This window comes from Anabrus simplex, chromosome 11 (genome assembly GCF_040414725.1).
Source record: "Anabrus simplex isolate iqAnaSimp1 chromosome 11, ASM4041472v1, whole genome shotgun sequence".
NCBI classification, from domain to species: Eukaryota; Metazoa; Arthropoda; class Insecta; order Orthoptera; family Tettigoniidae; genus Anabrus; species Anabrus simplex.
The window spans coordinates 73,868,015-73,880,676 of NC_090275.1; the positions used below are offsets into that span (position 1 = coordinate 73,868,015).

Genomic DNA, 12,662 nt, shown 5'->3' on the forward strand with positions numbered 1-12,662 from the left:
TAGAAAAAGCAGACAACTTTACTAATATGTAGACAGTCTTACGTATTCACGCAAATATGAAATACGTGGGAACATGCGGTAGGCCGTAAAACGAACTCCAATCATAATCAAATGTAAGAAGTTGTTTCGAATTCATGTCATTAATATGTTCATTTGCGCATAAACTTATAATTGCATACCTTCATTATCATCTTTTCATCTATGCCGACGATACTGCAGTGGCTGCCCAAGGAAAGACATTTGGAGAAGTGGAGGGAAAATTGACTTCTGCACTAGATACTCTGGGCTCTTACTAAAGCAATCATCTAAAGCCAAATCCCAACAAGACTCATGCATACGCATCATACTTAAGGAATAGAGAAGCTCGGCAGGAACCTGACATTACATGGCAAGGCAAACGACTCGAACATTGTCCAACACCTGTGTATCTAGGTGCTACTCTTGACCGAACACTGTCCCTCAAGAAACATTGCCACAACACTAGGCTGAAAGTTAGTTCACGGAACAATATTTTAAGAAAGCTCACAGCCACCACCTGAAGAGCAAGCCCTCGCATCCTGAGAACCTCTGCTTTTGCTTTGTGTGTGTCCACTGCAGAGTACGCTTTACCTGTGTGGAGTGCATCCACTCACACCAAGCAGGTTGACATTGCAATCAACGAGGCTGTACGAATCTTGTCGGGATGTCTGAAGCCAACTCCAGTTGACAAACTCGACCCGATTGTTGGAATAGCTCTCCCCACTATCAGAAGAGCTGTTGCTGCTGAAGCAGAGAGGATGAAGCAGACTAATGATTTCTGCCATCCACTGCATGATCACAAGGCCGTAGTCTGTCAACTGAAAAAGCTTCAGCACCAGGACTCAACCACTGGTAGGAACATACGAGTCTAACCGCATCACCAGGTGGAAGAGCATGCTGCATTTTGATACCCCTGCAAAGGAAGAGCTAGCTTCAGGAAATGACCTGCCCTACCCTATTTGGAGATCACTTAATCGTCTTTGGGTTGGCGCCCCTCTTTGCAAGACCAACATGCAAAAATGGAGCATACTTCCAGCTGAAGGAGACGCATCCTGCGAGTGTGATGTTACACAAGATCCGAACCACCTGCTCATCTGTCCTCTGCTAGAACATCCCTGCACTATTCAGGACCTGATCGTGGCGAACAAGGACATCAGAGTTGCTACATTTTGGAAATGCTGACCGGTCACGGAATGATGATGATCTTCACTCCGAGTATCTTTGCTAAAATTACCCTCCGAGCCACTATCGTCACAAAATATCGAAGATATCACTTTCATCAAGCATGTGTTTGCCATGAGAAGCCATGTCTTAGACCTCACTCAGTGACATCTACTGATGCATGCTGGTCGAAAATATCGTGAATTCTCTGACTTGGACATATAATACTGCCATCTGCTTAAATACTCTCATAACTTATACATGAAGAAACACGATGTAACCACCAGAATGCGTGCATAGCTCGTTCTCGAGTTTTAGTGAATTGTCAAACCTTACTACGGGCTATGCCCGCAGCGCAGCCTGAGCGTAATTTCGGCCACTGCGAGCTATGCTTAATTACTTGAAATTTGATCTGCCCAAGTCCAAGCTTGGCTTTAAGGCCTCTCTTCTTGAGCCCTTCAAAGTTTTTTTCATTAAGGGCCAAAACAATTGTCCTTCCTGTGTCATCAGTACTTGTTGCATTCAGCACACTCCACTCTTTTGTTGGAAGTTTGGTGTCATGCTGATGAATCCTGACAATCACATCATTAACCTTCATCTTGTCAGATGGACGAGGAAACTTCGTGATGACCTTTGTAGTATTCAGCACCCTCTTGGCTTCTGCCACCTCAAAATTCAATTTCTAAGGGTTGCAATTGGCCACTGTGTTTCAGCCAGCTTTTAGTTTCTGGATTTGCACAGATCAGTACCATTGCTCCACTTTCCAGCCTTGGAGACTCGAGGAAGCCTGGAAGGCATCTGTCAGACAGCATATTCATTTGCACTATCAGAGCAGATGAAAGTTCCTTCAAGTCTTACTCCTTCAGTTTCCCATCTGGAAAGGTTTTTAGGTATTATTCTTACCTTGATTGAAGTCCAGCTCTTCTTTCAGTTTCTTGGCGGGCAGTTTTGTAGCCGAACTTCATGGCGTACTATCCCCTGACTTTGGCCTTTGGGGTTTTGTTAGAGGGATAGCCTCTCGCCGATTCCTCATCCTTGGCTTCTTCCCCGTCCGAGTTCCAGCCGGTATTTTGGCTTTCTTTCTTGCTCTCTTCCTTTCCTTGCAACATGCACTGTTGCGAGGGGGTCTGTCGATATGAAATCTGTTTATTTTCGATACAGAAATCTTCAGTTCTGTCTCTACGGATGTTCCTGGTTTGCTTATGGTAGCAGTCTGCTCTACTGGCATTTCTTGCTTTGAGTCATTGACAGCCTGTCCATTTGGGACTTCTGTTTCCATTTATTCATCTTGGGCTTGCTCCCGGATCTGCTCTACTGGAGCTTCCATGGCTTCTCTTTATGTCGAAGTTTTTGAAACTGGTTCTTTATAAGCATCCATATTTCAATCAAACATAGGATTTTTCCCCTTCTAGGGTCCTGAGCTACGTTCTCACCATCCGTGGTGAGGCATACAGCCAGACATTGTCCTCACACAACTCAGGCGCTCTGTAGCAGAGACCTTGCCCCTCAGTCATCCATCCAGTAGTCTGCCCTTGCCCGTACCTAGCCAGGTTTTTTCCCCTTCGGTAGGCCTACTCACAGGGTCTCCACTTGGCAGTATCATGACTGAGTTCACAGCCATGACTTTCCCCCTAGGTTGGGATCACCCCTTTCCCAACCCGCGGCTCATCCAGGCTACGTAGAGCAAAGTGATGTGTTGGTTCCAGCACACCGCAGTGAGCCTTCGCCTCGGTCATCAGCCCCACTTCACCTGAACCACCTTATCACCCATGTGGAGGAACCATGGATGCCTCTCGAGCATGTGTGGGCGAGGCCTCCACTTTTAAGCCTTGACTTGGGCTAGTAACAATCACAGTGCCTCAAGACGTTTTCTGGCAATACCTGTGTTTGGTCTCTGAGAGGGTATTTTATTTCCCTCAGACCCTCCAGACAAGTCCGGAGGGCCCCCTTATCTGCCACCTGTGACGGGGCCAATAGGGGAACAGGTAAGAAAACCCCTACGGGACACGAATGACTTACTATCAGAAGATTAACCGCGTGGGGGCAAGACACCACTGGCACCCTTATTGGTTGGGAGTGAGGAGTGAGAAAAAAAGTAATTGAAAATAGTGTCGAATCCATAGTTTTCGGGCTCACTGATATGATAGTGACACTCGGATGTTTTAAAGTCCAAGCTCAACCCCCTTTGGCATCGTGGGTGAGTAAAGGTGAGAAATAATATTTCCAAAATGACCAAGATAATAAACGCATGCGTGTACGTTCCAGCATAGCTCTCTATCAGTATTGATACAAGTATGACTTACTATCTGGAAAAAATATACTGTGGGTGTAAGAGTACCCTAGCCCTGTAGGGTAGGGGTAAAATGTAAAAATAATCAAACGACCGATATTTCAGTCGAGTGCATAGTTTTTGGGGTCGCTGAGATGAATTGTGACACTCTGTATGCCCTTTAAGACAACATTCAGTCCCACTTGGCAGAGGGGGTTAGAACTAGATAAGATAATAAAATGTCTAAAGTGACGAAGTTTACGGACATATGTGTATGTTCCAGCATACCTCTCAACCAAACATGGTACATATATGAATTACCTGGAATAAATTACTAGAGGGGTACGATTCAGCTAGCAGCGCTAGCGACGGTGTTGAATTATAAATAAATACGGAAAGAAGGGTGAAATATTAAAATAATAAATGACAAATATTAATGTGCAGTCCATAGTTTTCAGGGTCCCTGAGGTGAATGGCACTCCGGATGTCTTTGGAGTTCATGATCGGCCAGCATTGGCATGAGGATGAGAAGGGGAGAGAAAGAAAATATCCAAACTTATGGAAATTACGCATGTATGTACGATTCTTTCAGCACAGCCGTTATAGTGTTGGTTTGGTTTGATTTTATTTGTTTATTTATCATCAACAGAGTTACTGATTCTCCAATTACAGATGATATAATACATTCAAATAATAACGATATTAACAGAACTTACTAATACCACTAATTATAAATAAGCAATATATAATATATACATATTTACAAAACACATTAGGAAGGAAAAAAGACATGTTTTGAAATGACCGAAGGAAGGAAGTATAACTTTGTTACTAAATGGGCAGAACAAGATACAGGGAACACTCTATGAAGTGTCCATAAGATGTCTGCGAATTTCACTTGCTGACGAGTGAAATATATCCACTATCCCGCTAATTTCGTTCAGGGATCTTAGGGCCTGCATAAACCAATAGTTCCTGTGTGATTCCGTTCTGCACCTGGGTAAGTGAAAGGTGACAACCTGTCGGGTATTGCGGGAAGGAACATGAATTGGTAGCAACTGGAGTAAATTGGGACAGTCAAGGAAATTACCGATACATTTGTGTATGAGACGTGCGTTGACATACCTGTGCCTAGTCCTAAACGACTCAATACACATATTTGTACAAAACAAATCATAATCTGTCGATGACAGCTTGATACCCAAACACTTTTTACTAATCCATTTTGAGAATCTGATCTGTACTCGCTCTAAGGCATTAACTAAGTATTGCTGTGAGGGGATCCACACTTCAGAGCAGTACTCTAGACTAGATCGTATAAGCGAAAAATACAGGGTTTTCAATGGGACAACAGATTTAAAACTCTTGCAATTTCTTTTGAGGAAGCCTAACGTTTTAAATGCCTTGTTAACGATATTTAACACATGCTCATTGAAAGACAGACCATTTTGATTACTAAAAATAATGCCAAGATCGTTAATTTTATTAACACACTTCACTTCTTGATTCCCTACATTATAATTGAATACATTACATTGCATTTTTCTCGTTAAGGAAATCGCACTGCACTTTGAAATATTTAGGGCTAAATGCCAGTTTTTGCACCAATCACTAATATTATTTATATCAGACTGTAACAATTCGCAATCACTCATCTTTTCAATTACCCTGTAGATTTTAAGGTCATCAGCATAGAGCAGGTAGTTGCTCGAATGGATTTGTGATGGCAGATCATTAATAAATAGAAGGAAACATAAAGGTCCCAGTAGTGAACCTTGTGGGACGCCAGACATAGGCTGATAAGGGAGAGAAATGATACCCTCGTATTTTATTGAATACCTTCTTTCGTTAAGACAGCATTTAAACCATTCAAGCAAGCTTCCATGAATGTCATATGCTGACAACTTAGTCAGAAGAGCATTATGCTGCACTGAGTCGAAAGCCTTGGAAAAGTCCCTGTACACGGCATCAACCTGCTTGCAATTGTCCACATTGTTGGTACACATATGACTTACTATCTGAAAAAATACTGTTGGAGGAAAACCCCCCGAGTTCTCCTAGGGCATGGGTGGGGATATAAAAATAAACGAAAGCTACTAGTATTAATGTCAAATCCATTTTTACGAGGTCGCTGAGTTGAACTGTGACACTCTGGATGCTGGTTAAGTCCTACTTCAGACGCAATCAGATTGGAGGTTGAGAAGGGATGAAGATGAATGTAAAAATGACTGAGATTATGGATGTATGTGAGTGTTCCAGATTAGCTCTCAACGAAACTTTGTATTCATATGACCATTAGGAGAAAAGAATAACCTGTGCAGATGGGACATCCCAAGCCCTGCTAAGTTTGGGGAATTTTTTGGTGGGGAGGATGACACATGGAAAATAACCTACCGGTATATTAATGCCGTCCGAGAACTGGGCTGAATGGTTAGCCTAGCAACCTTCGGTTCAGTGGGTCCTGGTTAGATCCCCGGCCGGGTAGGGAATTTTAATCGCTTGTGATGAATTATTCTGGCTCGGGGACTGGGAGTTTGTGTTTGTCCCAACACTTCTTCATAATCAGGCAACATGCTACACTACCAACCACGACAGGAACACGCAATAATGATTATATTTCTCCATATAGGATTGGTGTCAGGAAGGGCATCCGGTCATAAAACAGGGCTAAATCCACAAGAACGACGCAGTTCGTTCCCTCAAAACCACAGATGTGGGAAAAGGTGTAGAAGAACGTATATTAATTTTGAATCCATTGTTTGTGTCGCTGAGATGAATAATTGTTACGCTCTGGATACTGTTAAATGTCGACGTTCAGTCTCCATTGAGACGGGAGTCTGAGATAGGCTTAAAAGTAAATAGTCTAAAATAACAAAGATTAGTGTTGAATCCACTGCTTTTGGGGTCACAAGGATGTTTGGTGGCAGTCCCAGTGACAGTTTAAATTCTGTACATCGTATCTATAGTGCGACGGGTAAATACATATAGTTATCACTTATTTTTGACAGGGTCAAATACTTCCTAGCCAATTCAAGCTCTCAGAAATTAAATAATCTAAAACTTCAAATCAAACACATTTCAATAACTCTAAAACTACATCATTAGATCATAAAATATCAATCAACATTTCAAAAAGGAATTCTATAAAAATCCACTTACGCTTAAATAACCGGTAACATTAAAAAATAATCGGGCAACGCCGGGTACTACAGCAAGTTATACAGATAAAACGTTGCTATTCTGTAACTTTCATTACAGTGCTATTTACAAATGATTAAGCAAGTAAAAATAATTCTAAATCTCATTATTTACATTTTACACATTTTTTGGTTTCCTGAAAATTGTAACCATTTGGAGATGGCCGCTTTTGCAGATAGATGACTCAAGTAATGGTGTGGTAGTTTTCATACTTGTCAGCACCTGCTTTCTTGGGAATAGTTAAAACAATGTTCGGTCTAAAATCAGATGGCATTTCTCTTGTCATACATACTAAATGGAATAACCTAGCCATGGTGGTTTATCCTTAGGCTTGGTTGTTTATGGCTCGTATGGATATCAATTGTAGGAATTTATCTATTGAGGTGAAGTACATTGGATATGCGATGTCTGCAAAAAGGAAGAAAGAATAATATTGGAGAATGCCATGTCAAACGTGAAGGTGATTGAAAGATTACACTGAAACATCGTTAGTGCGTTCCTCATAAACGTTTTCCCGCTTAGCTCGTCGTAAATTTGAGGTTTAAATTTTCATCGTATTCAGTCGGTATAAAAATACCTCTCTTATCGGGTCACAAATTTTCTCATCAGATAGTTACGAATTTTTGCTATTACTGCTTGGTACGACCACATTTTTCGTAGCCCTAAAAATGTTGTCATCCCTATGAAAAGAACAGGATTTCCAACTTGGATAAAAAAGAGCTCTGGCTGCAGTTGCATCATAATGCGAAAAGGCCTTGAATTCCTAATCTTCATAGGATAAGTTACACCTTTGGGGAGCAAGCTGTTAGCGTCAGGAGTGTTCAGTTTTGCTTGCTGGTTAGCACCAAGATTTGCTGATTTACATTGTGATCCTGTTTGTGCTTGTATTTTACATTCCATTCAGAAATTAGAAATTGATTTTGTGTTGAGTGGTACAGTGAAAGGTAGCGAATATTTGTCGCCTGATAGTCATCATCTGCATTAGGAACATAATAGTGTGACATTGGCTAGCGTGGTGCATACTTGTCTTGTGAGTGCCTATTTGTGGATTCAGAAAAAGTCTTTATTAATGAGGACAAAATTAAAATCTACCAAAATGTGGACTGGCACCTGCATCTTTAAGCATGCAGAGGTAGCACTTGCACCTTCAAGTTTTGGCTTGATCATTTGTGTTGGTCGAATCAAAGTTTTGTCTATTTCAAAATGGCAGCCAAAGTTGCAGTTGCAGGTCGCTCATGGTCGATTGTAACCTCCAATTCTTTGTCTAAGAGTGTGACCCACTGCCCCAAAATAAAGGCTTCTACAAACATTTGTTTTCAGAAAGAGTGCAATCTGCAATAATACTTCTATCTTTTTACTGGCCCCTATGGAAATGTTTTCATATTTTTGTTGCCTGGAGCTTTTCACACCATTCAGTGGACTTTTATTATTTTATAATCTCATCTTTAGAAATTGTAGATAGTAGTTTACCCCCTGTGGGTGGGGGACGCACGTGAAAAAGACACCCACAGTATCCCCTGCCTGTTATAAGAGGCGCCTATATGGGGCCCCAGGGGCTCTCAACTTGGGAGCATGGGTTGGCGACCAATGGGCCTATAGCTGAATCCTGGCATTGCTTCCACTTACTTGTGCCAAGCTCCTCACTTTCATCTATCCTGTCCGACCTCCTCTGGTCAACTCTCGTTCTTTTTCGACCTCGATGGTATTAGAACATTCGAGGCCTAGGGAGTTTTCATTTTCATGCCCTTCACGACCCTTGCTTTTCTTAGTATGTTATTGCATTTTTCAAAGTGACAGATCCCTTCTTCCAACTTGGCAGGTTCGATCCTGGCTCAGTCCGGTGGTATTTGAAGGTGCTCAAATACGACAGCCCCGTGTCGGTAGATTTACTGGCACGTAAAAGAACTCCTGCGGGACTAAATTCCGGCACCTCGGCGTCTCCGAAGACCTTAAAAGTAGTTAGTGGGACGTAAAACAAATAACATTATTATTATTATTAGATCCCTTCTTTCTTCTTTTCTCTCTCTACCCCCTGTGGGTGGGGGTTGCAGAGGAAGAATACACCCAAGGTATCCCCTGCCTGTCGTAAGAGGTGACTAAAAGGGGCGACCAAGGGATGATAGAATTAAGTCCATGAAACTACTTGTGATTATTACCATCTCGCGGGGAACTCCATGGATCGCCTTTACTTGTGAGTAGTACCACCATGTTAGGTACACAATAGGTTTGTGATTAGTAGCAGTAGAGAGCGGTTCACCTGGGTTTACAGTACCTGTTGTAGTACCACAATATACGGAATACCATGGGCTTATGTTGCCTGTAATTAGTACCATTGTGAGAAACACCACGGGTCTGAGCTTTCCCTGTGATTAGTACCACTACATAAGCGAAACCGTGGGTCTGTGTTGCCTGGGATTAGTACCCATTATGTGAGGAAAACAATGGGATAGTAAGAGTCCCTGTGATTAGTAATCCTAGATGAGAAACATCATGGGTTTGCGTTGCCTATGAGTGGTGCCATTGTGTGGGAAACACCATAGGTCTGCCTTACCCATGTGACGTTCAATGCTTGTGAGTAATACCATAATGTGTGGAACAACGAGAGTCTACTCTACTTACGATTAGTCCCGCAACATGACAAATACCATGGTTCTATTTTCCTAGCTATAAGGACCATTATGAGGGGCCGTAGACCGGGTTGGACTCCTTAGACAACAAGCGTCAGGACTGCACTTTAGAAGCGGTCCCTTGGTCAGCAATACTATTGTTTTAAGATAGTTTCTGGGAAGGTGGCGCATTGCGGGTTGGACCCAGCGATTGTTTTAAATTCATATTAAGCCATTCATTCTTCATTACGTCTAAATTCTGGTCAGTGGCTAATTTTGGTCTTTTAAATTGTCATTACATTTCGTCTCGTTTCGTACCATTAGGGGCTGATGACCTAGATGTTAGGCCTCTTTCCAATAATAATAATAATAATAATAATAATAATAATAATAATCAGCATCATCATCAGTTTTCATTGTACCCATAGATACACAACTTAAAATGTTGTCGTGTCGGAAAAGATCGTATCTAGTGTTTCTATATCGCTGTTGGATAGTTTTTATTCATGTATTTAGTAGTAAGTTTTCTTGCTTAATGTTCTTTTTTGTTGCCCCCTGCAGAAAAGTCTTCATGAGGTTTTACTGTATTAGTTTTGAGGCTTATTCTCTTCAGTCCTTATTCTTCCTTCCTGAATAAAGATCTAAATATAAACGAAACTGATGTTGTATCAAGCAGTTGTCATGTTCACCTTTCTCTGTGGATGCGAGGCCCGAACTATTATTTCACCCGCTCTTTCCCCTATCCAACACAAACTCAGAATCTACGCTTGTCAGCGTGGAGGTCAACACGACCCAACCTGATCTATACAAGTACAGGGCTGGAGGAAAGAGGAACTCCTGGCGATATTTGTATTCATCCATGAAGAAATTTTACGGATTTTAAAACCACTCTGTTTCCAGAAGCATGACAAATAGAACAACATTTGACAGTCTTCACAATTTTAAAATATTCCTCCAGCCAACCAATAGTTGTGATAAATACGGTTTGACCCACACCTGTTACAACTAAATTTGTCCAAGATTGAAGCTATGAACATTTTAAACAGATTTTCATTGCATTTGTTGATTATATTTTATCTCAAGTTTTTTATGTATCACTGTTTTTGTATGTGTCTTGCATCTTTGTGTTATTTTAGCTTATGTCCTCTTGGCTAGGTCGAAACTTGTCCCATGTACCGTTTTAGACAGACCATTTATCAAATGGTAAACTTGTATTGAACAGGTGGACTTAATACATATAATTCTTTTAGAATTTTACCTTACGTACTGGACTATATTGCCAAGGTATCGAGGTGCTAGAATGCTTCCACCAACAAGCTCACATCATGAACATCGAATAGGATGACTAGATACTAAACACTTACTGTTTTTGAGAGGGCAAAGATGAACAGTATATAGGCTATTATAGTAATTGCCTCGGATGGATTGGGAATGTTCAGTGTATGGGAACGACAGACTTCCTTGACAAACCCTGTATAACGAAAAGATAGGAGACCTCGTGCCTCTCTGAAGCTGTATAAGGATCAACTCAAGAGGACCTTGAGGAGCACAAACATTGATCATTGTGTTGTCATAGAAGATCATGCACACAAAGTATGCCAGGTTCAGTGTTTCATGCCAAGATTGGTCTGCTAAGCCATCAAAGACATCTGCAAACAGCATGCAGGGTAATTAAAGAATTGCAGGAGAGAAATGAATACTTAGATACATGAACCAGCTGATGACTTGTTGTTAATTACTCCTATTTCTTGTACAGGAGATATACATCTCTTTTTCATAATATTTACCTCTGAAATCTCAGCCAGATTTTGTCAATTTATCATCTTATGAGTACAAAACCTCCCATTTCCTTGGTATATCTCTTAGCAGTCCAGTTTTGTGTCCAAACTAATATTTTCAGTAATAATTTTTTAAATTTATTTATTTATTTTTGTTCTAGCACCAGTATCAGCAGATTTCCGGGTCTATCCTCTGACAGTTCTGTTTTATGAACTGAGGAACGCATGTGCCCGACATGCAGGGACAGATGGCTTTCCTGTGTTGAGCCTTGCTGAACGTGAATTAGATAAGGATGTGTTCAATTTCACTCCAGGTATATCATGCCAGGTGAGTAGGATAATTGTTTTACAATATTTTCAGACATGAAAAATTTGCAGGAGGTACTTAAATTTCCTCTTGGAATTACCTTGTGGTATGTATATGTATTTGTGGTCCCTTCGTATGGATCTATCGGTGTACTTAATAATTTTCATCAATTTTTCAGTGAATTATAAACCTGAAACAGCAAATTAAAATATTAGCAAGTATTCGCTGTAATTTTTAAGAGAAGGCTGTTTTATTTCAAAAATTCTGTACTTCTCTAGTCCAATATTAATAAAAAGGATACTCGTTTGGTTACTGCTGGCTCTTAGGTGACAGTTGCCAGTTTGTGCTGCGTATCTTAAGCTGGTGGTGCAGGTATCCAATGCTGTTTTAATACTCAAAAACTTTGTTTATGCAGTCCTCATTAATCCAGATTTTCAGTTTATCTGGACTTTTTCCTTATGAGGAAAATATTTGCATTCTTTGAACAATGCGCATGAAACTGTTGCGTTACGTCATCACTGCAGGTGATGTAGAGATCACCAGACACACACTTCAAGCTACCGTTACCTTGAAAGGTTAATCTGGGCCTGTCGCTTACTAATTTAGGAAGCTTTATTATTTCTTTGTTCCCATCTCTGTGAGTGAAATGCCAGTGAAACAGAAGGTGGTTGTTTCTGTGGTCACAAAATTACAGTAGTGCAGCTATGCCATGATGTTGGATGACTAAATTATTGCCCCTTGGTCTACTGCTGACAGTGGCAATAATGGTAACTTGGAGAACAAAAGTGGTCTGCCAGGGAAAGTAGGAATGCCGTTGAAAAAGAACCCTGGAAGTATCGTCCATGGAATGGAGGTTAATTTCCTGAAAACGTAATTCCTTCCATGGTGGAACAGAATCCAATCATCAGTCATGGTGTTTTTGCTTTCATATGAGGATTACTTATCTCAAATGTGTTAACTATTCTCTTACAGTCTTCATTTCTTTAATTGAAGCCCTACTATGTTGTTGCTTATTTCCTTGATTCTGTTTACCTCTACTTCAATTGAATTTACCTCCTGTAATAATTTAGTGTATGTTCGGAATCCTTGAGATGTTTGATTGAAACTGCTGCAGGGATTGTAATAGCTCATACGAGTAAGTTGCTTGTTGGTTACCTGACTCTTGCATTGGCTAACCTTGTAATCTCCTATCCGACGGTGTCCAGAATTTTCTTTATCTCTTCTACAGGAGCTTGTGTGCATACTTGTGTGCATACCAACCTTTATTCATGTGTTTCATTTTAACACTGTTTATAAGATTCACTTTTTCTGTACAATGATACAGT

General features: G+C 40.8%; 1 protein-coding gene across 1 annotated transcript in view; it reads left to right on the forward strand.

Annotated features, from left to right (window-relative positions):
* LOC136883184 (protein maelstrom homolog) overlaps positions 1–12,662 on the forward strand; it is a 201,234-nt gene that overhangs the window by 87,627 nt on the left and 100,945 nt on the right. Inside the window, exon 6 of the mRNA XM_067155367.2 lies at positions 11,192–11,358. Within this exon, the coding sequence (XP_067011468.1) occupies positions 11,192–11,358 (167 nt within the window). The remainder of the gene's footprint in view (positions 1–11,191; positions 11,359–12,662) is intronic.